The 26,433-nt window shown below is 33.0% G+C and overlaps 1 protein-coding gene across 13 annotated transcripts in view; it reads right to left on the bottom strand.

The window, feature by feature from the left end:
- The window catches only part of LOC149958979 (CUGBP Elav-like family member 1), a 570,682-nt gene that overhangs the window by 158,717 nt on the left and 385,532 nt on the right, over nt 1-26,433 (bottom strand). Inside the window, exon 2 of one of the 13 annotated variants that reach the window (XM_090166348.1) lies at nt 17,885-18,411. The exons of the other annotated variants lie outside the window; for them this stretch is intronic. Within the exon in view, the coding sequence (XP_090022474.1) occupies nt 17,885-18,238 (354 nt within the window). The 5' untranslated portion in view covers nt 18,239-18,411. The remainder of the gene's footprint in view (nt 1-17,884; nt 18,412-26,433) is intronic. 13 annotated transcript variants of the gene reach the window in all.

Genomic DNA, 26,433 nt, shown 5'->3' with positions numbered 1-26,433 from the left:
AAATCAAAAATTGTTAAATTAAATTAAATTAAATTAAAAATTGTTAAATTAAATTAAAAATTGTTAAATTAAACTAAATTAAAAATTGTTAAATTAAATTAAATTAAAAATTATTAAATTAAATTAAATTAATTTTTTTTAAATTAAATTAAATTAAAAATTGTTAAATTAAACTAAATTAAAAATTGTTAAATTAAATTAAATTAAAAATTATTAAATTAAATTAAATTAATTTTTTTTAAATTAAATTAAATTAAAAATTGTTAAATTAAATTAAATTAAAAATTGTTAAATTAAATTAAATTAAAAATTGTTAAATTAAATTAAATTAAAACTTATTAAATTAAATTCAATTCAATTAAAACTTATTAAATTAAATTCAATTCAATTAAAACTGTTAAATGAAATTAAAAATGGTTAAATTAAATTAAAAATTAAGCCATTTTATTTAGTTTTACCTCTAGAAAACGAAATCATACTAACATACTGGCTAACATAATCTTCTCTGACCAATAAAATGGGTTTCGCCGGCTATTTGATTACCCATAAGAACGGTTTGGAAATAGCACAGCTACCACTTTATATATATTATAAGGGTTGAAAAATCATCGAAAGATATAAATAACAATTTTTATAGCAGTTATAAAAAAGCAAAAGTAAACTTAAATTCCCCGACTTTTACCTGTTCTCAAAACTTCCCGACTTTTTTGCTTCTTGTCAAAATTCATTGTCTTTTTTATTTGTTCTCAAAATTCCCCGACTTTATTTGTTCTGAAAACTCCGACTTTTTTACTTGTTCCCAAAATGCATTCACTTTATTTGTTCTTAAGACTCCCAGACGTTTTTTACTTGTTCCCAAAATTCCCTGACTTTTTTACTTGTTCTCAAAATTCCTTGACTTTATTTGTTCTTAAGACTCCCTGACTTTTTTACTTGTTCTCAAAATTCCCTGACTCTAGTTTTCTTAAAACACCCTGAAATTTTCGTGCAGGTACGGAAGCAGCCTGGACATAATTTGTGAACGAGCCCTAGCTAGGGGCCCCTCTGGCTTTTTCGGGAGCTACCTCGCAGGGGTACGAATAAAAAGGGGGCTAAATTGAATTTCCAATACCTCTTTGGCACAAAAGAAAGACGCTTCTTTTCTGGTTTCCTTACAGGCCGTGCTACCAAGACTGGAAACCTTTTTTGTATAATGTTCAAAGGAAATAACATAATAGCTCTATGGCGAGACCATCCTTACAACGTTTACAACGAAAGGTTTCGTAAAACGGATAAAATCGTTGCTATGGAAACAGGACTACCGGTAATAAATATTTGTTACTAGGAGCGCGTGGTGTTAAGTCTTGTTCGAAAGTGAAGAACGACCAAGAATTAGGGAAATTCGGAATCTAAATTATTTTAAAATAATACCCGAAAATATTCCATTTGCAAAAGTAAAAAAATTAAGACAAGGATGTGTTTATTAAGGGTTGCTACAGTTTTTTCACATTCAAATTCCCTGACTTTTTCAGGCTTTCCATGACCATCTCCGGAGATTTTCCCTGACTTATTTTGTGCCAATTGTTTTTATTAACCTATATTTTAGAAAAGGTTCTCTATTTACAACCGAAATTAAATTGCCTGACATTTCCCTTATTTTCAGATTACTTTTTAAAACTGCCTGACATTTCCCTCATTTTCAGATTGTTAAAATTGCCTGACATTTCCCTGATTTTTAGATTACTTTTTAAAACTGCCTGACATTTCCCTCATTTTCAGATTAATTGTTAAAATTGCCTGACATTTCCCTGATTTTTAGATTACTTTTTAAAAACTGCCTGAAATTTCCCTGATTTTCAGATTAATTGTGAAAATTGCCTGACAATTCACTGATTTTTAGACTAATTTTTAAAATTCACTGACATTTCCCTGATTTTCAGATTACGTTTTGAAACTGCCTGACATTTCCCTGATTTGTAGACTAATTTTTAAAATTCCCTGATTTTAGACTAATTTATCAAATTCACAGACATTTCCCTGATTTTCAGATTAATTTTTAAAATTCCCTGACATTTCCCCGATTTTAACCTAATTTTGTTTTCTAGTTATGACAACTTATCATTTATCAAGCAGCGTACTTGTTAAAAAGCGTAAATACTTGTTTGAATTGAAATACACCTAGGCCTTGTACAAATAAGACTAATTTGGTGAAATACGTACGAGTATACACTCTTTAATATCCTTATTTGTGAGAGCTGCCATTTTATTACAAGTCTGATTTCAAATAGTGCGTGCAAGGCCGCTTCACGCGGTCAAGTGCACGCGACGTCTCGAGCTGATGAGCACGTGCAGGCGCCCTTGCCGTACTATTTTAAATTAGGCCTGTAATGAAATGGCCGACTTCGTAAAAGAGGGACATTCACGGTACACCCGGACTCACGACGAAACGAATAATTGTATTTCGACAACACTCATACCCTTACATTACGCCGGTTTTGGTATTGTTCAAACGACGTTTACAATTCTTCGTGTACCCTAGGTTAGCTAAAACTGTACGATTGGTGAAAATTCGATTGCAAACGTACTCGAGTGCGTTAGCCGGCAACTGAAACTTTCTGAAAGCGCACTTAACCGATTTTAAAAAATGTTTCTTTTCGAACGTCGACGTTGTTGTTAAAACTTCTAGAGCGCTTTGCTTAAAGCAACTGTCGGCTCTATCATTGCCACCTGTATTATGGAAAGGCCCCTGTTATTAGAGATGACCATGAATCTATCCGATTATTCGGAAAAAAGCGTTTTTAATGGAGAGCGTGGTGCCATCTATTAATGGCCAAGGAAGTTAAATACAAAATAGCCAAATGATAAAGTCTCCAGAGAGCCATTGTAGAGTATTATATTTAAACAACTTATACACTATTTTGAGGACTTTAACGTAAATTATATATCCCATGTAAAAATATTGCTTATAATTGCTGTAATGTATGTTATTGACCAATTTAAAAACGATCCAATCCACGTGGGGGTAGCTATAATTATCGCATTTTGGGTCAAAATGTGGCTTAAGCATCTTGTTTTGATGTCGACGATAGCGACATCTGTTGAAAAAAGAGCTTCTTGACGTCGAGCCTACACTTGCTTTAACCGCCCTTTTAAAACACAGACACGACAGATAATATTTTTGGTTCTCAGAAGAATTTCTTAGCTGAATTTAAAAAGGTTGTAACTCTAACTTTGTCTTCATTCTGTGTTACATTCTAACTTGATTGTAATTCTGTAACATGACAACTTGCGACTTGCTATTAACGTAACTAGTACCAATCTTCCCTAGCTTCTGTTTACCCTGGTGGCAGAAAGGCGAATTAAGGTTTCAAAATAAAGTAAATTATTTTTACAGAAGTAAATAAACCGAAGTTATCAGACTGCTATACTCCCCATGTTGGAGGCGTTTTCCTTATTAAGTTATATTTTGACCTCGAATTTGAAATTTTGCGCCCTCCTAGGCTGAAAAAAAGTTTTTATGAAACCATTTTATTTACATAGAAATAGCTATACCAACAATTCCCAAGTTCAATTTATCGTGTCAAAAGACGGGGATGGAAATAAGCTTTTACTTGACTCGATTTTCACAACATTTTCATAAGGAAAACGCCCTCCGATACTGAGCGCTATTTCAATAACTTCGGTTCATTTACTTCTGTTTTTAGTAAATAAGAATTTCGGAATTTTGGATGTTTCTGAAAGTTACGATAGTTTTTTTGTTTATAAAAGAATATTAAATTTATAATAATTAATTGAAGTTACCATTTTATTTGTTTGGCATAAGTCAATTAATTTTAAAATAATTAATTATTAATTTAATCTACAATCACTAATTGAAGTTACGATATTATTGGTTTGAAATAAATTGATATTTTTATTATTTATTTTATTATATCAAAAGTGACATAATTCCCAAAAGTGTGACAATCCCTGTACTTTCGTATGCTAAAGGTTTAATGAATGCTCGGCTCGAGATCGACCACATAAAAGACTATTTATTGTCGCCCTTTCTGGCTCTTTTTTAGTCTATGGTATTATATCGTAGGTAGATGGCGATAGCATCTCCACAGAACGACGAAAAATAAAAAAAAACACTAACTTTGACCAGTGCTACTTAATTCCTCCGTTCCTCACTACGAGGCGTAATTTGTTGTTTTTAACTTCCTTCCCTCCCCCAGGCATCGTTTCCCTTCTCCCCTCCCAACTTGTATTTCGCTCGTAACGTTCATTAAGTAAGAGGGTCGATTGACACACTTTTGATAATTATGTCACTTTTGATTATATGAACTTCAAATAGGCGAAACTATAAAGTAAATCTGGTCTTAACCAACTTGTTAAAATGGGAAAACAAAACCACGTGACTACAATTTCACAGCCAACTTCGATGTGCTCATAGTTGACCGTGCGACGGTAAAGAAAATATTATTCCTTCCAGATACTGCAAACAGCTAATTAACTTAACCTTTCTTTTACAAAATGTTTTAAATAATAATAATAATGAGATAATTTAGATGAATCGATTAAAATTTAAACCGCCATTAGCAAAATAAAATGAATAATAATTCGTATTTCTTAGGGTAGATGGCGCAAAAAGTCACGTGACTACCATCTTTTCAGCCACCCTGGACTTTATAGTTTCGCCTAGGGATGTTAATTTCCCGGAAAAATAAAATGAGGAAAATTTTCCAGAAGTTTCCGGAAAATTTTCCGCAAATCGGAAAAATAAAAATTTGAAACATAAATTACCTTTTAAGGGTTTTTAATGTTTTTAACTTTTTATCGATATAAAATGTCTAAGTTCAGTAAACATACTACAAAACCTTAATAGCGTTACATTGTTAATCAGTTTAAACTAGTCTATAGGTTTAGTTTTACTTCCAGATTCGAAAAAATGAGGCGAAAATACCGCTTTATTTCAATTTGCAAACAATATATTAGACAAATCATGGAATGAAAACTTTTTTTTATTTTTTCGGAAAAATACGGAAATTTTTCCGAAAAAAAGGCCTTGGTCATTTTCCGCGGAAAATTTTCCGACTTACAACACTACGTAAGTTTCGCCTTTTACGATATTTTTAAAATACAATGAAGCCATGAACTCTACTAATAACCTCAACTTTTTCCAATTATAACTTGATTTTTAGGTTTAATTTTAATTGATCGGGAATAATGTATTGCCAATTTTAATCATTCGTGAAAAGGTTTCGAAAACTGGATTTTTTCGAGTTACAAGGTTTTAGAAGTCGGTCCGTCGGATACGAGAATAGCTCTCTGGAATAATGTTTGCGTGAGGCGTCATCTGTAGAAACTCCGATGCCGAGGATCAACAACCCGCTACGATCGAGAGCGATAACAAGATTGGGCTGGACCCGGCGCCAGCGTACCGTCAAGTTGATCAGAGTTCTGCCAACTTGACGCTCCTACAAGGGTTCGTACGATATCTGGAAAACAGATATTTCCGCTATTTTCCATTGATATATTGGTTTTATTTGGTCGTTATGGGATCGGTCGTTAGCCAGTCTAGGATCAGTCGTTGAGTAATATTACTCGTTTAGGACCTATCATTGGCCATTGCGGGATAGACGTATCCATGATCAGTTTGGGACAGTTCTTTGAACAAATCCTGACGAGTTTGGCAACGGTCTTTCACCAAATCCATGGCCGGATTAAGACAGATCTTTGACCGATCCGTGGCCGGATTAAGACCGGTCTTTGACCGATCCGTGGCCGGATTAAGACCGGTCTTTGACCGATCCGTGGCCGGATTAAGACAGATCTTTGACCGATCCGTGGCCGGATTAAGACCGGTCTTTGACCGATCCGTGGCCGGATTAAGACCGGTCTTTGACCGATCCGTGGCCGGATTAAAACAGGTCTTTGACCAATCCGTGGCCGGATTAAGACAGATCTTTGACCGATCCGTGGCCGGATTAAGACAGATCTTTGACCGATCCGTGGCCGGATTAAGACAGATCTTTGACCGATCCGTGGCCGGATTAAGACCGGTCTTTGACCGATTCGTGGCCGGATTAAGACAGGTTTTTGACCAATCCGTGGCCGGACTAACCATGGCCGGATTAAGACTGATCTTTGACCAATCCGTGGCCAGTTTTGGAACAGGTCTTTGACCAGTTTAGTAGAAGTATTTCATAACTTTATGACCAGTTTCGGACCGGTTTTTGACCAGTCTGAAACCACGAAAAACCGGAGTCAGTTTCGAGACCACAATAGGCAAATACATATCCTTCCGCGGGTAAGAGCACCATCGCGGTGCTGGGGGATAAAAAGGGCGAAAATAAGAAAGAGATGTTCTCCGGGATGAAGATCGGGAGGATGCGGAAGATGATGATGATCTGCCGTTATCGGTTGACACGCGAGAGAGAAAGAATGCCCGGGATTAAGTAAAGCGATGCCCATCAAATCGGGATAACCCCTGGCGCACCAGCGAGGAACAAAAAAGTACCTCTCTAGCCATTGAACCAAAGTGGCGCGTGTGATTCGACACATATATGTTATAAGTCTTCGAGTGATGGCGAAGGGAAAAACATTATCGTTAGGGTGCTTTGCGAGATGTGCTTTTGGGGGGGGGGGCGGATACAATATCCCCCCCTCCCCCCGCCACGCAACAAAGCAGGCGCCCAATAAAGAGATACCGGCTACATATCGAAATTGCGGTGGTAGGCCTTTCCATAAATAAAGTTAACCCTGAGATATTTAAGGGCCTTAATCTGACGATCAAGGTAATCCCCGTAACGTTATATAGGGATATAAATTTCCTATTTGTGAAATAACAAATATATCATTGTGATTTAAAGAAAAAATAAATAGATTTTTTTTTTAAAAGTGTGAACGTTGAAACGTCGATTTGATTTCTGAATAAATCAACCGGTTCGTGAATGGAATAAGCTATTCTTGGGTCAGACCAGTAACTGATGGCTTCGGAATAAACTGGTCAGTGAATAGAATAAACTGGTCCCTGATCCGTGAATATAAAAATCTGGTCAGTGAATAGAAAATCTGGTCAGTGAATAGAAAAATCTGGTCAGTGAATAGAAAAATCTGGTCAGTGAATAGAAAAATCTGGTCAGTGAATAGAAAAATCTGGTCAGTGAATAGAATAAACTGGTCTTGTGCCCAACCAGTGACCAATAGTTTATCGAATAAACGGGTCAGTGAATAGAATAAACTGGTCTTTTTACTAACTTTATTAATAATAATATAAAAATGAAATAAATTTGACTTGTAATATAAATAACCAGAATTCGAAATACCAAACCTACAAAAATATCTAATAGTTATTAATAAACAATGAACTATTAATAATACTATAATAATACTATAATTAATACTATTATAAATTTGTCTTATTATTAACACCTAAACAACAAAATATATCCTTGAACTACCAAGAAAGGAAATTCAAATTAAACATACAAATTGTAACAACGAAAACCGCGCTTTATAAGGCGCCGTAAATTCGTCGAAATTTGGTTCGCTTTCTCCCGTTTTAATCGATCTTCAGAGCAGTGGTTTTCACGGCCAAGCCTTTAATTTGTTGGAGAGGTTATTCTCCCTGGCCACCCTTGAACAAGAAAAGCACGCTATTCCGCCCAAGGTGACCCCCCCCGCAACCCTTTCTTGTTTTTAATTACCCTCCGAATTTAATTGAGTAATTTTTTACCGCGAAAGCGGCACGGTTTCATCTTTTGTCTCGAGCGATATTTAAAAAGAAACCCAACCAACAAATTTTTTAAGGGGCAGAGGAAAACCCAATTTAGTTCTAGGGCTGTATGGATGGTTGAGGGGGCATGATCCCCTAATTACTTTACCCCCCCCCCCTTTCCCTTACGCTCTCAAATTCACAATCTATTTTTTTGGAACTCTCTTAATTCGATCATTGATTTTAAAATTTAAAATTAAAAGGGTGGGAAGTCTGTACCCGCTCTCGCACCATGGGTTCGTGGGTTACCGCTCATTAACAGAACTTATTCTTAATGAATAGGTTAAAAGTTCTCCCCGCTAAATTTGTAAAGTACTCTTTTGTTTGAAGCTCGGTTTAAATTAAAAACTGAGACGTTTGGCCTTACGTCGTGCGTGGTAGGCGTGGTTAATTTGACCAGCTATTTTTATAATTCGGGGTCAATATTAAGCGATTTATCCGAAGTTAAATCGCGTTGACACAGGCCTGATACTCACTTACACAGTAGAGTTTAGTGACTAAAAATTTTAACCGAAAAGTGACTAAATAGTGACTGAAAATCTACCAAAAATGGTAAAGAAATACTGTTTTATTGCGTTTTTGAACTAGTTACACAACCACAGTAGTAACTATACAACCATAGGAAGTTATATCATTTTTGTTTTTAGAAAAGACGAAATTAGACTAGTTTTTTTAAATCTATTTTCTTTTGAATAGCTTTTTTTCAACCGCTTATTAGCTAATTAAATCAAAATTAAAAGCGAACGGAGTTTGATTTTGTTTTATTATTAAAAAAAAGGGTTGTAAAACAGCTGTCTAAAGTTCAATGCAAAGGAAATCTTAAAATTTTGAAGAAGTGATAAATAGTAACTAATTTTGGGAAAAGTGACGTTTAGTGACAGATTTAAAAAAAATTGATTTTGAGTGAGAAATGTGACTCAGTATCAGGTCTGCAGTTGGTACACGAATATGAAATTAAAGTATTGGAAGAAATTAATATAATTTTGGTAATACTGTAAGTTATTCAGGACGATTCAAAATTTTATTTTTACAATATTTCTATTCGTATACTTCCTGAACTAAAAACAAACGTTCTTATAAAAATATTCTATAGAAATTCTACAGAAATGCTATCTGAATTGAAAAACAACAATAATGTCAAAAGGGTCACAGGGGTTCCGTGAATTCTCAGCGCGGCCTTCTTGTTTGTGTCAAGAGTCTTTCAAGACAAGTAAATAAAATGAGTTGGTTTTCCACCAGAATTAGGTGGATAATTTAGGGTTCCATAGCAAATACAAATTGAGAACCATAGAATCTATAGAAATTGGGGAAATTCCATAACTTTGAATAAATCCACAAATATTGTATTTTCTCCGGAATATTAGTAAAGCACTCTATAGAATAGTCTATAAAAAAGTTTTATAAGATTCTATGGAAAGTCTATAGACACGTTCTATAAGATTATAAAAGTCTAAAATAACGTTCTGTAAGATTATAAAAGTCTAAAGTAACGTTCTATAATATTATACGGAAAGTCTATGAAAAAGGTTCTATAAGATTCTATAACCAACTTTCTGAAAGATTCTATAAGTCTATATAAACTTTCTATAAGATTCTATATAGTCTATATAAACTTTCTATAAGATTCTATATTAGTCTATATAAACTTTCTATAAGATTCTATCTTAGTCTATAGAAACATTCTATAGAAGTCTATGGAAACATTCTATAAGATTCTATAAAACCGTTCAATAAGATTCTACGGAATGTCTATAGAACCTTCTATAAAAAAACCTCTGTAAAACTCTAAAGAAAGTTTCTATAGAAAAGTAACTTGATGATGATAAATACTAATAATAATAATAATAATAATAATATTTGACCGATTTAAAATGGTTAAACTTTACGTTTGTTCTTAGCCGAAACATAATTCCAAATGTATTCAAAAAACGGACAATCATCTCCCCTTGGTTGAAAGCCAGTTCTAGCTCGTAAGTAAACCCGTCGTAATTCCATCTTGTCAGCGACACAGCAAACACGTTAAATTATATTTTTATACCGAGTGCGGCCTCGACCCACTTTCACCGTCGCACCGTATTTATTCAACTCGTGAGAGGGGGGTTATACACCCGCAATGACCCGTTCCCCTACCCCCGTCACCAAGAATACAACTCCCCCGGGGTCCTCGGCAGCCCCGCAACAAGCCACCATCAAAGGAAAGCCGGCGAAGCGAAGCCGACCCTCCAACGTTAACGACTTTAACTCCGAAGTAGAATCTACGTACGCAAACAGACCGTCGGACTTCTCCGCATAGCACCGCTCTAAAACTTTAATGGCCGAAAAAGGATTTTTACGTATATTTGTCCTGAACGTGTTGTTGCGAAAAGGCGCTTGTAGATGGCGTTCATCTTCTTTCCCGACAAACCTTAATGGTGCCGGCAAAATAGCATCAACGAACGTATACTCTCATTTTTAGACCTAATGCGTCATGTTTAATCAGATTTGGGAAACTTGACTTTGTCTCTTTCGCGACTTTTAATGTCCACTAGCTTACGTTGATAATGTCTCGGCGAAACGAAGGAAATATTTTAACTTAATGCGCTTTTGCGTCACTTTAACGCTTATTTCAAGTTGTTTCGGGAATAACACTTAACCTAAATGCCTTTAAGAGATAGATACATCCTTACCGAAACTTTTCTATAGACTTTTTATAATTTATCATAAAACTTTGCTATTGACTTGCTATAATTTCTCATATAATTTTGCGATAGACTTTCTCATAGAACTTTGCTATTGACTTGCTATAATTTCTCATATAATTTTGAGATATACTTTCTCATATAATTTTGAGATATACTTTCTCATATAATTTTGAGATATACTTTCTCATATAATTTTGAGATATACTTTCTCATATAATTTTGAGATATACTTTCTCATATAATTTTGAGATATACTTTCTCATATAATTTTGAGATATACTTTCTCATATAATTTTGAGATATACTTTCTCATATAATTTTGAGATATACTTTCTCATATAATTTTGAGATATACTTTCTCATATAATTTTTAGATATACTTTCTCATAGAACTTTGCTATTGACTTGCTATAATTTATCATATAATTTTGCCATAGACTTTCTCATAGAACTTTGCTATTGACTTGCTATAATTTCTCATATAATTTTGCCATATACTTTCTCATAGAACTTTGCTATTGACTTGCTATAATTTCTTATATAATTTTGATATATACTTTCTCATATAATTTTGAGATATACTTTCTCATAGAACTTTGCTATTGACTTGCTATAATTTATCATATAATTTTGCCATAGACTTTCTCATAGAACTTTGCTATTGACTTGCTATAATTTATCATATAATTTTGCCATAGACTTTCTCATAGAACTTTGCTATTGACTTGCTATAATTTCTCATATAATTTTGAGATATACTTTCTCATATAATTTTGAGATATACTTTCTCATAGAACTTTGCTATTGACTTGCTATAATTTATCATATAATTTTGCCATAGACTTTCTCATAGAACTTTGCTATTGACTTGCTATAATTTCTCATATAATTTTGAGATATACTTTCTCATAGAACTTTGCTATTGACTTGCTATAATTTATCATATAATTTTGCCATAGACTTTCTCATAGAACTTTGCTATTGACTTGCTATAATTTCTCATATAATTTTGAGATATACTTTCTCATATAATTTTGAGATATACTTTCTCATAGAACTTTGCTATTGACTTGCTATAATTTATCATATAATTTTGCCATAGACTTTCTCATAGAACTTTGCTATTGACTTGCTATAATTTCTCATATAATTTTGAGATATACTTTCTCATATAATTTTGAGATATACTTTCTCATAGAACTTTGCTATTGACTTGCTATAATTTATCATATAATTTTGCCATAGACTTTCTCATAGAACTTTGCTATTGACTTGCTATAATTTCTCATATAATTTTGAGATATACTTTCTCATATAATTTTGAGATATACTTTCTCATATAATTTTGAGATATACTTTCTCATAGAACTTTGCTATTGACTTGCTATAATTTATCATATAATTTTGCCATAGACTTTCTCATAGAACTTTGCTATTGACTTGCTATAATTTCTCATATAATTTTGAGATATACTTTCTCATATAATTTTGAGATATACTTTCTCATATAATTTTGAGATATACTTTCTCATATAATTTTGCTATTGACTTGCTATAATTTCTCATATAATTTAGAGATATACTTTCTCATAGAACTTTGCTATTGACTTGCTATAATTTCTCATATAATTTTGAGATATACTTTCTCATATAATTTTGAGATATACTTTCTCATAGAACTTTGCTATTGACTTGCTATAATTTATCATATAATTTTGCCATAGACTTTCTCATAGAACTTTGCTATTGACTTGCTATAATTTCTCATATAATTTTGCCATATACTTTCTCATAGAACTTTGCTATTGACTTGCTATAATTTATCATATAATTTTGAGATATACTTTCTCATATAATTTTGAGATATACTTTCTCATAGAACTTTGCTATTGACTTGCTATAATTTATCATATAATTTTGCCATAGACTTTCTCATAGAAGTTTGCTATTGACTTGCTATAATTTCTCATATAATTTTGCCATATACTTTCTCATAGAACTTTGCTATTGACTTGCTATAATTTCTCATATAATTTTGATATATACTTTCTCATAGAACTTTGCTATTGACTTGCTATAATTTCGCATATAATTTTGAGATATACTTTCTCATAGAACTTTGCTATTGACTTGCTATAATTTCGCATATAATTTTGAGATATACTTTCTCATAGAACTTTGCTATTGACTTGCTATAATTTCTCATATAATTTTGCCATAGACTTTCTCATAGAACTTTGCTATTGACTTGCTATAATTTCTCATATAATTTTGCGATAGACTTTCTCATAGAACTTTGCTATTGACTTGCTATGATTTATCATATAATTTTGCCATAGACTTTCTAGAACTTTGCTATAGACTTTCTATAGTTCCACATATAACTTTACTATTGACTTTATATAGTTCCTCATAGAACTTTGCTATAGACTGTATAGATTCTCATAGAATTTTGCTACAGACTTTCTTATAGAACTTTGCTATAGACTTTCTTATATAACTTTTCTATAGACTTTCTTATCGAACTTTGCTATAGACTTTCTTATATAACTTTTCTATAGACTTTCTTATAGAACTTTGCTATAGACTTTCTTATAGAACTTTGCTATAGACTTTCTATAGTTTCTCATAAAACTTTGCTATAGACTCTGTAGAATCTAAAAGAACTTTATAGCAGCTTTTCTATTGAAGAGCTATAGAATCATACAGAACCTTTCTAGAGGAGAGCTATAGAATCTACAAAACCTTTCAATAGTAGAGCTATAGAATCATACAGAACCTTTCTAGAGGAGAGCTATAGAATCTACAAAACCTTTCAAGAGGAGAGCTGTAGAATCATACAGAACCTTTCTATAGGATATAGAAAACCTTATAAAATAATGTAAAAAACATTTTAAGTCCCATATAAGCGTAATTAATGAACTGGAAAAACATCTTTAAAAAAATTGTCGAACGATAGCTTAAAAGTCCAACTGGCAGAAATATGAAATGAGATTGGTTTCGATGTTTGGTCTAGATGTAGCGGTATTTAACACGCCGGAAGAAAAAACTATTTAAAAATCTAGTCTTAGCCAAGCGTGATATAAAGAGAGACTTTGAAATGGCAAAAGTCTAACCAGGAAAAGACGGCAATGACTCCGGTACAATGTCTGAATAATGTTTTAGCTCGTCGCAAATGGCGCGTGCAAAGTCCCCATCCTCCTGCGCCACAGCTCCCGGGGCAGCGTCACCTAGCGGATAGAGACGACACTACTTCTAAAAACAGCCTCTCCTATATGTTGAAATATAAAGAGCTGGGTAAAGCTCCCAGATTTCTCTCGTGTAAAGATCGAAACAAGGCGGCCGAGCACCAATAAAGCTTCACCTACGAGAGGGAACGCTACTCCGGATTCTAATAATTTATATTTAAAAAAGCTCTGCACTTGACAATATTTGTCTGTGGGATTTCTGTAAAATCTTATAGAACTTCATAGGAAGTCTAGGATTTTCTACACGTTATAGAGCGCCGTGAAAATATTTATATAGGCAAAACCTCTTGAATTTTCATGGCTATAGAAAACTTAATTCTAATTCCTCCAGACTATAGAAATGTAGGTAATTTTTATATAGAATTTCGAGAATAATTCTAGAGAATTTATAGTAGAATTATATATAATTTCGAGAATAATTCTATAGAATTTCAATAACAATTCTATAGAATTTAGTAGAATTCTATAGCAATTCGATCATAATTCTATAGAAATTCGATATAGCACGGAAATTACAGTTGGAAATAAATATGTGATGTCAACCATACAACGGTAGACGAAAATTACCAGTTGGAAAAACGTAACGTAGCCCCTACAACGGTACACGGAAATTACCAGTTAACGATTTTCCGACAAAGACTGACCCACGTATAAAATACGCGAATGCTTTTAGGGATTCGATTGCACTTACAAATTTAAAAGTACCCACACCAACAACTACGTCAACAACGGAACGTAATTCATACACATCCCCCAATCAACCCTGAAAGGCGAAAGCTAAAAAAAAGGAAACACGATCTCGAATATCCGCTAACTTTGTGAAAATCGGTATACGCACTCTGAAACCTTAGACACTGGACGATGGGGTATAGGGAGGGGTTGGCCATAGCGTCCAAAAATTCGATTCAGTTTCAGCCCGGTCCCCCCCTCCCACCTCGTGTAAAGCCCACTTCGCCCCCCCCCCCCGTGCCATATACTTCAAAATCATACAGCGAAGCATCCAGAAAACGAAGGGGGGGTGAAACGGGAAAAGAGGGGAAGGAATTTTAGAGAGAGAGGGAAACTGCGCAAAAAGCGCAAAATAAAATTGAGTTTTTACTCCAATTTTTTTTATGTAATGCAATATTTGACTGCTCCCCAGAAATTTATACTTCAGACGGCCCAATAAATAGAAAAATAATAGCGTTGGAGAGCCGGCATACATTCCTCCGCGGTACCCTACCATTTGCTATATTAAATTCCCAGCTAGGGAAAAGGCCTAGAACATTCCGTAATAGACCAATTTCGCGGCGTTATCGAACGATAGCCGCCATCTTGGGGATATACCGCCTATAACAACGCTAGGAAAATCAAAATGGCCGCTGGCTTTTTGAGAAAGTAGTCGCGGCAAAGACAATAAAAAAATAGCGTGGCGGTCATAACAAAGAAATGCTTCCCTTTACTTCTTGACCATCAACAGAATGGGCTCTGTAATATTGTTTTCCAGCCTCCCAAAAATATATAAAAATGTTTTCCCTCTATACCTACTACCGATACCTACGGACTTCCAAAAACCCAATTTGATAAATAAAGTTTTGGTGGCCATAACTTTTCTCGGCGAACTTTATAAAGTAGGTTAAAGGGACGTATATACCATTGTAGATTTAAAGTTCAAAGTTAGATAATACGTCGGTATTTATTTGTGGCGCCATCTACGCCAGTTTTTTCCAAAGCAGATTTTTATGTTTTGTAGGAACGGGATAAATTTAATTACGGCTTATTCACTTTTATAACGTCATTTATGCCCGTATGTACCCCGCAAAAACCAACGAAAATTTCTATAGAAATTCATTACAGCTGTTCTATATTTTACGAAGTGCTTTAAAGTATTCTACACATATATGAAAACCTTAAAAAAAGTAATACTTCAGTTATTATTAGTTATTTAAACTAATAAGTATTCTATAGATATATATTCTAAAGATTTTCTATAGATGTATGCTAAGTATTCTGTAGATATATTCTAAAGATTTTCTATGTATGTATGCTAAGTATTCTGTAGGTATATGCTAAAGATTTTCTATAGATGTATGCTAAGTATTCTGTAGATATATTCTAAAGATTTTTCTATGGATGTATGCTAAGTATTCTGTAGATATATTCTAAAGATTTTCTATAGCTGTATGCTAAGTATTCTGTAGATATATTCTAAAGATTTTTCTATGGATGTATGCTAAGTATTCTGTAGATATATTCTAAAGATTTTCTATAGCTATATGCTAAGTATTCTGTAGATATATTCTAAAGATTTTTCTATGGATGTATGCTAAGTATTCTGTAGATGTATGCTAAAGATTTTCTATAGATGTATGCTAAGTATTCTGTAGATATATTCTAAAGATTTTCTATAGATGTATGCTAAGTATTCTGTAGATATATTCTAAAGATTTTTCTATAGATGTATGCTAAGTATTCTATAGATATATTCTAAAGATTTCTATAGATGTATGCTAAGTATTCTGTAGATATATTCTAAAGATTTTTCCATAGATGTATGCTAAGTATTATGTAGATATATTCAAAAGATTTTTTCTATAGATGTATGCTAAGTATTCTGTAGATATATTCTAAAGATTTTTCTATGGATGTATGCTAAGTATTCTGTAGATATATTCTAAAGATTTTCTAAAGATGTATGCTAAGTATTCTGTAGATATATTCCAAAGATTTTCTAAAGATGTATGCTAAGTATTCTGTAGGTATATTCTAAGATTTCGTATAGATGTATGCTAAGTATTCTGTAGATATATTCTAAAGATTTTTCTATGGATGTATGCTAAGTATTCTATAGATATATTCTAAAGATTTTCTGTAGATGTATGCTAAGTATTCTATAGATATATTCTAAAGATTTCTATAGATGTATGCTAAGTATTCTATAGATATATTCTAAAGATTTCTCTAGATGTATGCTAAGTATTCTGTAGATATATTCTAAAGATTTTTCCATAGATGTATGCTAAGTATTATGTAGATATATTCTAAAGATTTTTCTATAGATGTATGCTAAGTATTCTGTAGATATATTCCAAAGATTTTCTAAAGATGTATGCTAAGTATTCTATAGATATATTCTAAAGATTTTTCCATAGATGTATGCTAAGTATTATGTAGATATATTCTAAAGATTTTTCTATAGATGTATGCTAAGTATTCTGTAGATATATTCCAAAGATTTTCTAAAGATGTATGCTAAGTATTCTGTAGATATATTCTAAAGATTTTTCCATAGATGTATGCTAAGTATTATGTAGATATATTCTAAAGATTTTTCTATAGATGTATGCTAAGTATTCTGTAGATATATTCCAAAGATTTTCTAAAGATTTTTCTATAGATGTATGCTAAGTATTCTGTAGATATATTCCAAAGATTTTCTAAAGATGTATGCTAAGTATTCTGTAGATATATTCTAAAGATTTTTCCATAGATGTATGCTAAGTATTATGTAGATATATTCAAAAGATTTTTCTATAGATGTATGCTAAGTATTCTGTAGATATATTCTAAAGATTTCTCTAGATGTATGCTAAGTATTCTGTAGATATATTCCAAAGATTTTCTAAAGATGTATTCTAAGTATTCTATAGATATATTCTAAAGATTTTTCCATAGATGTATGCTAAGTATTATGTAGATATATTCTAAAGATTTCTATAGATGTATGCTAAGTGTTCTGTAGATATATTCTAAAGATTTTCTATAGATGTATGCTAAGTATTCTGTAGATATATTCTAAAGATTTTTCTAAGCCTCTACTTGAAACTATTAGGTTAAAAAGTCACTGGAAATTTGAGTTAAATTAACGACGACCTCTGAAACAAACTACCAAACAAAAATAGTACCGACAAAAAACTACAAATCAAATTAAGAGGAGACAAACTGAATTTGTCGATGGTCAGCGCCAGACCAAATTGCCCGGGGGACATTGGATGGATGTATTAGGTCATAGAAACACGGTCTAAACTAAATTAGCCCGTAATGCAGTCTGTCTTGTGATTTATAGCTCTCAGTAAAACCTTTGCGAAGAATAGGAAGTGTCACACTTATGCAAAAATATTATACACTTATGGTTGTACGAAATGAATATAAATAGTGAGTTTAGCGATAACATGAATAAAATTAATGTGTTTACGAGCAGATATAAATATACAAAATAAGAGTGTAATAACACGTACGAACGACTTGGCCGTCCTGTTATTGGCTCCCGTGAGTTGCACGAGCAGGGCCAACCAGGGCAAGGGCAAGGGCAGATGCGTCGTGATGCTGAGCCCACTCGAAGCGGCGTTCGCCCCCCTCAACAGGGTCTTGGCCAAGAGTCCTTGCAACAGCTGTTTGCCGAGCGCCGAGGTGGAGAGCCCCTTGGCGCCGGAGGTTCCGTTTCCGGCGGCCAAGATGGCGATGGCTTGGGCGGCCGCGTGGGCCGGGTTGTTGGCCGCTCCGCCCCCTTTGGCCTTCAGTCGCTTGCTGAGCCGCTTGCCAATCGCTGGCGCCGGTTTGACATCCATCGACGACGGCTGCAGCAGGGTCATTCGACGAAGAAGCGCGCGCGAGGATGTGACGTCAGAGCGCGACGTGACCAATCAACACTCGCGATTCGTAGACGATTTCCGGGACGCGCAATTAATTTTTTTTTGGCGGTTAATAATATACCTCGTCTGACGCACGCACTATTTTAACGGTAGGTTTTGTTTTGTCACCACATCTGGAAAAATTTCACCCTTTATTAGTTTTCACAAATTTAAAATAAGATAAACGTATTCAGGATAAATAGCCTTTGTCCGCGAAAGCTCTCTTTAATCGAAGATTAACTCGCTTCAATTAAATAGACGGTAACTTTTTATATCTCACGAAAAATGAAAACACGGTAGGCGTCTGCAAATTAATTGGTTCTCTTTTAAAAATATTCTATAGAAATTTATTCGGAATTCTATGTAAAAACTTCTGCAATTTTTATAGAAATACTATATAAATGTATTCGGAATTCTATGTATAAATTTCAGCACTTTTTATAGAAATACTATAGAAATTCATTCGGAATTCTATGTAGAACTAAAATTTCTACAGAAATTTTATCGAAACTATACTAACTAAATTTATATAGAAATTCTACCGAAACGCATTCTGAATTCTATCTAAAAATGACAAAATTTTCAATAGAAATATTATCGAAATGCATTCTGAATTCTATATCAAAATAACTAAATATTCTATAGCAATACTATCGAAATTATATTTAAAAATTAATTAATTTTCTATAGAAATACTATCGAAATGCATTCCGAATTCTATCTAAAAAGGACAAAATTTTCTATAGAAATACTATAGAAATGCATTGGGAATTAAATATAAAAAATTCTATAGAATATATAGGCATGAGATTTTATAGAAAGTCAATAAAAAAATTTTGCAGCTGCTGTTTGGAACTTCACTTGTGTCGTTTTGAGGTAAAGCAGGGTACACGACGATAAAACAATAACGACATGCAGGCCAGTCTGGTGTACTAATGTTCAAACACACATTTCGTCGTCGTGTGTCCCGAATATAAATATTAATCTAATACACAGACAGATTCTCCTGGCATCTAAGCCCAATTAAACAATTTACCAAAAATATTTATTTCAATATCGAAGGACACACGACGACGAATTCCGTGTTTGGACAACACTACACGAATTAAGCAATATAGGCTACACGTTGCCACTTTCGAAGTCACGTATCCTGCATTACCCAAATAAAACCAAAGTTCATCTTATATTTTCTTTTGACGTTCCAGCTTGTTAAACAATTTTGGGACCTTCTGGAAAAATTCTAGACGTTTGGCGTTGTAAATTTTCGTGACCTGCTAAAATAGACCATTGGGATGCTAAAACAGTCGAATAAAATAAATGCAATTAACTTTTCACATTTCCCAATTTCTAAATGGTCTGTTGAAACGCATAACTTTAAAGAATGCCTTAGCAAAAAATTTCATAAAGAACGTATTTAGATAGTGAGAACCTACGAGCTCTTAGGTCGAGGAGAGATTTTCACAAAATAATTGAGAACCTACCAACTATTTGGCAAATTATGATCCAATTCAAGTTTAAATAGGTAAAATTGATCTTTATTGAACTAACTAAATTAGTTACGTAAAAGTTCGATTAGCTCCTTAGTACGCTAGATACAATTGGGATAAAATGGAGCATTTCCGAAGGAGGGAGGAGCTTAGGTAGTACATCATGTCATTGAGTCTGTAGGTTCTCAAATAAGCTTAAATAAGTTCGTGGTACCACAGTCAATGGGACATTCTGTATTAAAACGAAGAATATTACAAGAAAATAAGTACAAAAGAGAGCTTAGGCGAGACAACGACTACCAAAGAGCGGATTAAAATATCCGACGACGACAGGGGGCGTGCTGGTGTGTATAATATTGTTCGAGCGAGAGAACTGAAGACTTGGTAATTGCCGGGTTCCGCGAGTACCCGGTAATTACCGCCACCAAGCGGGAGGTAATAGAGATCGCGTCGAATTGTCTATCAAAGGCGCTTCGTACTGCCCTTAATTACCGAGGAGTTTCCCCAACGGAGGTCCAAATGCCCCCCGATCTCCCCAAACACCAATTTCATACCGAAAATATCATCCTTTACCCCAAAACTTCCGAAAAATTATCCGGCTATTAAATAATTATCCAAAACGAAGCGACGATCAAGTAGAGCGCTGACTTATTAAGTGATTTCGTAGCTACCAATTTTTATTTTTCATTTTGACGTTACAGACACGGCGCAGACATCGCGGAACCCTTGCAAATATTTTCTACAGAAATTCTATCGAACTTTCACCGGAATTCTATAGAAAAATTACTCGAGCAGCTATTGAATGTAAAGACATGTTGCCTTATAGTTTTTTTAATAAAATTCAATAGAACGGTAACCGGAATTATATAGAAAAAAATAATCGAGCATCAATAGTATTTATTAACATGTTTGGTTTACAGTTATATATAAAAATTCTATAGAACTGTAACCGGAATTCTATAGAAAAAAATAATCGAACATCTATAGTATTACAGTTATATATAAAAATTTTATAGAACTGTAACCGGAATTCTATAGAAAAATTTATCGAAAATCTATAGTATCTATTAATATGTTTGGTTCACAGTTATATGTATATAAAAAGTCTATAGAACTGTATACAGGGTGTCTGCATTTGATCGGCCCAGGCATTTTTCTCAAAACCTATACTTTCTAGAAATGGGAAATTTTCAGTATGTACTCTCTCGGGGGAGATCGTTGTTATTTGTAAATTTCAAAAAAATCGTGAAATTTTTCACGGTTTTAGAAGTGTTCGTTTTTGAACGCTTCGTGGTAGACGAAAAGTTTCAATTTTGTTTGTTTTTCATGACCAAATATTTCAGTGACGAAATGTCCGATTTCCACCACACCAATTCCATTAATAGTTTTCGAGTATGCTCTACAACTTGCTTATTGAAACTTTTCGACACCCTGTATATAGCATATTAACAAAATTTCTAAATAATCGATAGAATGGTTTGGTTTCGACTTAACAGAAACTTGGGAAGAAACGCGAAGACTGTCGAAACTTCACAGTTTTCTAAAAAAATTATATAAAACTAATTTTCTGTGGCAATGCCAATTTTACCAAAATATCTATAGAATCTATGGCAATTTTATAAAAATATCTATAGAATCTATGGCAATTTTATCAAAATATCTATAGAATCTATGAAAATTTTATCAAAATATCTGTTTTGAATCTATGGCAATTTTATCAAAATATCTGTATAATCTATGGCAATTTTATCAAAATATCTATAAAATCTATGGCAATTTTATCAAAATATCTATAGAACCTATGGCAATTTTATCAAAATATCTATAGAATCTATGGCAATTTTATCAAAATATCTATAGAATCTATGGCAATTTCATCGAAATATCTATATAATCTATGGCAATTTTATCTAAATATCTATGTAAAATATCAAAATATCTATAGAATCTATTGAAAATATCTATATAATCTATGGAAAATATAAAAATATCTATAGAATCTATGGAAAATATAAAAATATCTATAGAATCTATGGAAAATATAAAAATATCTATAGAATCTATGGAAAATATAAAAATATTCATATATCTATAGATTTGTTTTTCTACAACCATTGAAAAAAGAACCATAGCAATAGATCAAGTGAAACTTTATAGGTTATAGAAACCCGTAAAAATTCTATAGAATACAAGCTTTTATAGAAAGTCTATAGCACTTTTTTGTACGTAATGTTCAATTAAAACAAAAGCACTTCTAACGGATAACTTTATATATTATTATATTGGACTATCTATCAAAACATGGAACAGAAAGGTCATCTTATAAAATAATAGAAAAGTTGAAAAAAGGAGTGACCTAAGTAAAGTATATAACGCTCGAACGTCAACTTAGCGACGGCAGCGCTTTCATTTCGCCAACGGCTAAACTGGAAACTAATTTCGCCCAGGTCGGATTTTCCCATTAACTTTTGGGAAAACTTTTTTTTGGGAGGGGAGGGGGGGGGGAGGAACGTCTCGCGTTAAAACTAGTTTACGGGCTCAAATAGAGGAACTTCGTTAGTCGCCACCGTTCGCCACCAGGAGTCGGAAGGGCGCGTCGATCGTCGAAGCCGTTCTTTACCGACAGGCGTCGCCTTCGGAGCGAAAAGTCAAAAGATCTTTAAATTAAGGAAAAGGGTCGCTCGCGGAAAGAGAGAAAAGAAAAGCGACGCGTAGCGGCCAAATGTCAAAACTTTATCTTTCGGAGGTTCGTGTTTGCCCGCCAGAGGGCGATGCCTGTCTCCACTACAAGTAGTACATGATAGAACGTAGGCAAGGTTCAAGTTTACTTTTCGAAGCTTTTCGACTTCTCGGGAAATCTTGGATAAGCAAAGAAAACGTTATGGCTCAAAGCGACGCTGAACGAAGGAGTTTAAAGGTGCGTTGGTTTTGCAACCCTTCCGTCGATACGATCTTGTATAAACAAAAACTAGTTGGCGTTCGCCTCATCTGCAAACAAAAACTTGAGCCTGAACCACAGCGCGATCAGAACAAGAGGGAACCGATCTGTTCACTCCCCAAAAATAAAGATGTCTCCAAATTTTTCATTTATTCTTACAAAAATATTTCGTAGAAATTCTTAAAGACCCAAAATTGCTATAGAAATTTGGATATTTTGTTATAGACATTTACAAATCTGTAAATTTCTACGTATGTAATATAGAAATATTAAGCATAGTTTTAAAAATATCTTAGACATTTTGTAGACTGTTGTAAAGATTTTATAGGATGTGTATTGATAAATTTTGTAGAGATAAAGATATTGAATTTATTTTAAATTTCTAAAATCTATCGAAAATATACAAATATTTTATTTATAATAAAAAAATTGAAGATGGTTGGCAATTTCCGGTTTCTATTTTATAAAAATCAATTCAATAAATTTTTTACTTTATATAACTGTTTGATATTTTAATTTTCTAAAATTTTGCTATGTTTATATACTTATTTTTGACAAATTTATAATCTTTTATTAAACGTTAAATTAATATCAATGATTTATAATTAATTTCGATTTTTGAAAATTACAAATTTACAAATTAGATTTCAATCACAATTTAAAAATACAAACTTGATTTCAATCGACGACTCTAAAAATTAATTTGATTTCAATAAAACATTCTAAAAATTAATTTAATTTCAATAAAACATTCTAAAAATTAATTTAATTTCAATCAAAGATTCTAAAAATTAATTTGATTTCAATCAAAGATTCTAAAAATTAATTTAATTTCAATCAAAGATTCTAAAAATTAATTTGATTTCAATCAAAGATTCTAAAAATTAATTTGATTTCAATCAAAGATTCTGAAAACAATTGGATTTGAATCAAAGATTTTAAAATTAATTTGATTTCAATAAAAGATTCTAAAAATTAATTTGATTTCAATAAAAGATTCTAAAAATTAATTTTATTTCAATAAAAGATTCTAAAAATTAATTTTATTTCAATAAAAGATTCTAAAAATTAATTGGATTTCAATCAACGATTTTCAAAACAAATTTGATTGCAATTAACGATTGAAAACAAATTTGATTGCAATTAACGATTGAAAACAAATTTGATTGCAATTAACGATTGAAAACCAATTCGATTTTAATTAACGATTGAAAATAATATTTGAATTAACGATTCAAAAAACCGATTTAATTTCAATCGACCGATCCTCCAGAACCAGTAACAAACCAGGGTTTGCAAATAAAAAAAAAACCCACCTTAAAAAATAGAAGGCGCGCCTAGGTTCGGTTCGAACTAGGAAGCAATAATTTCGTCCGCTTGTCAAAGAAGAGGGTGACCACCAGGTGGCGGGACGAGCGGCGCAGTTGTATCTAATTGCGGGTTTGATCCCCAGTCTTCAATCACTCAGGAGGGGGGTTTGGCGCTGTAATACCCCCAGCTATAAATATATTGGGATTCCACTCTCTCCCTATCAGAGTGGTCGGTTGATATCGAAAGATATCGCCTCCGATAGTGCAATAAAGATTCACCAGGTGGCGTCGTGGGCGAATAATAGCGGCCATTTTCCAGCCCTATCTGATGGTCATCGCGCAGACTGACCATCGATTACCGGGTCGTCTAGGGTCCGATTAGGGGCCCCGCACGCTAGACAGCCTTATTCCCTATCTGGTCTCGTGTAGGTGTTCACCAGGGGGGGTTCAACCACAAAAGTATCTCCCCCCCCGGACAAAGTTCTAATACAGAGAAATATAAGGTATTATATATCTTTCGGTTCGAGGAGGGGTAACGAAACAAATTCGGCTTTGATGCAATATGCACCCCTGCCTCGTAAACTTTGGCTTACCACCGTTTAGACGATTTTACTGGTACACCGCGGGGGGGGGGTTATTACAACAGCTAATGCCAAATTTAAATTGTGACCACAGGAAACTACCAGAAAATTTTATAGGAGAAATAGATAAACTGTTTTTGATTTATATGATCTTGGGATTATTATGTGTATAAGAGTTACTTTTTACAATATAAAGCAAAAATATGATAGCTATTTTATAATCTTATTGGAAATATTTTTTGCAAAAATTATAGAACTTATGTTGAAAATTACGAAAAATATAGTTATCAAGTATGAAAAATACCCAAATATTTCGAAAACGGAAAAATTATACGAAATATAAAATTATAGGGAGTTATAATATTGTCAAATTCCAATTATCTGATCTTTCGCTGATCCATTTTATTGAAATTTTCCATGACCTTTTCAATGCCAAAATTTATTAATATTTGACTATATTTTAATTTATATTAATCGAAAGTAATAAATTTATTAATATTTGACTATATTTTAATTTATATTAATCGAAAGTAATAAATTTATTAATATTTGACTATATTTTAATTTATATTAATCGAAAGTAATAAATTTATTAATATTTGACTATATTTTAATTTATATTAATCGAAAGTAATAAAATTATCAGTTAAATGCTAAAATTAGACAATTTTATTAGACTTATATTTAAGTATAGAGGTTATGTTGTAACAAAATATATTTTTACTAAAACCGGAACGTTTGGGGAGCTAAATAATATTCACAAAATAACAAAATAACCAAAAAAAACTACCATAAACAGAAAGATTTCAAACTCCAAATGTTTATATCGACCATAGAATAACCCACTAAAATAGAGCGAAACTTTTGAATACTTTTAGACGCCACGAATTGTTTTCGAGGCGTGAAATCAACAAGTTGGCCTGAAGGTAATTTACAATATCTGGATGAACAAGGAAGTTTATACTGTAAAAAATGTAAAAACAACACCTTAGCTTTTCGGACGTCATTTATTCACGCCTCGAAATCAAATTTCCTAAAATGTTATAATAATAAAATTCGAATTTCAACTTTAAAAATAACGATTTTTTTAAATAGAAAATTTATCCAACCCCCAGTTGAACCTTTAACCTTTATAATTTGTCCAACCCCCAGTTGAACCTTTGAAATATTAGTGAAAAAATGCGTGGTTATAGAAATCGAATTACCGTAAAAAAATTCTTTTCACGATAACCTTCCGCAAAAGCGATCACCGCAAACGACTTGAAAGTTACAAAATGGCCAATACATTTCAGCGAAGTTTTCAATAATAAATTTCTGGAAATCGGAAACCCATCCAGATAACGTACACACACACAGAAGAAGAAACAAAAAACTAGTTCTGAATAATGCAAAAACTGAAATAAGCATTAGCAGAATATAGTTTCGAATGGATGAAAAAAAAATATTAAATTATTCATTTATCGATTCTGTGTGCGGGTGGGGAGGAAATATAACCATTGGTACCATAATGAAAAAAAAAAACACCCAACGAGATATGGGAAGAATGGTGGTTAGCTCATTCCCCCCCCCCCCGCCCCCACAACCTCTCGAGCAAGGGGGGAAGAAATGCCACTAATGATAAATCCCACTGCCACCCCCCCGACATTTATAATTCAAACATACTATTCCCCACTACATACTTCTTTAATGGGCAAAAAAACGCAGTCGATGGATAAAACAAGCGGGCCACGCTGACAATATAAGTTACGCACTGTCTCGACGGAATATTTCGACGAGGAACCAACCATTTGTCGTAATCGGTTTTCGCTCCGGGAAAAATGGTTATAGTAATCGATTTGTA

Source organism: Leiobunum rupestre, chromosome 2, assembly GCF_980474605.1.
Source record: "Leiobunum rupestre chromosome 2, qqLeiRupe1.1.hap1, whole genome shotgun sequence".
NCBI lineage: Eukaryota > Metazoa > Arthropoda > Arachnida > Opiliones > Sclerosomatidae > Leiobunum > Leiobunum rupestre.
The sequence above is the reverse complement of the archived record's forward strand: the minus strand, read 5'-3'. Positions and strand labels throughout refer to the sequence as shown.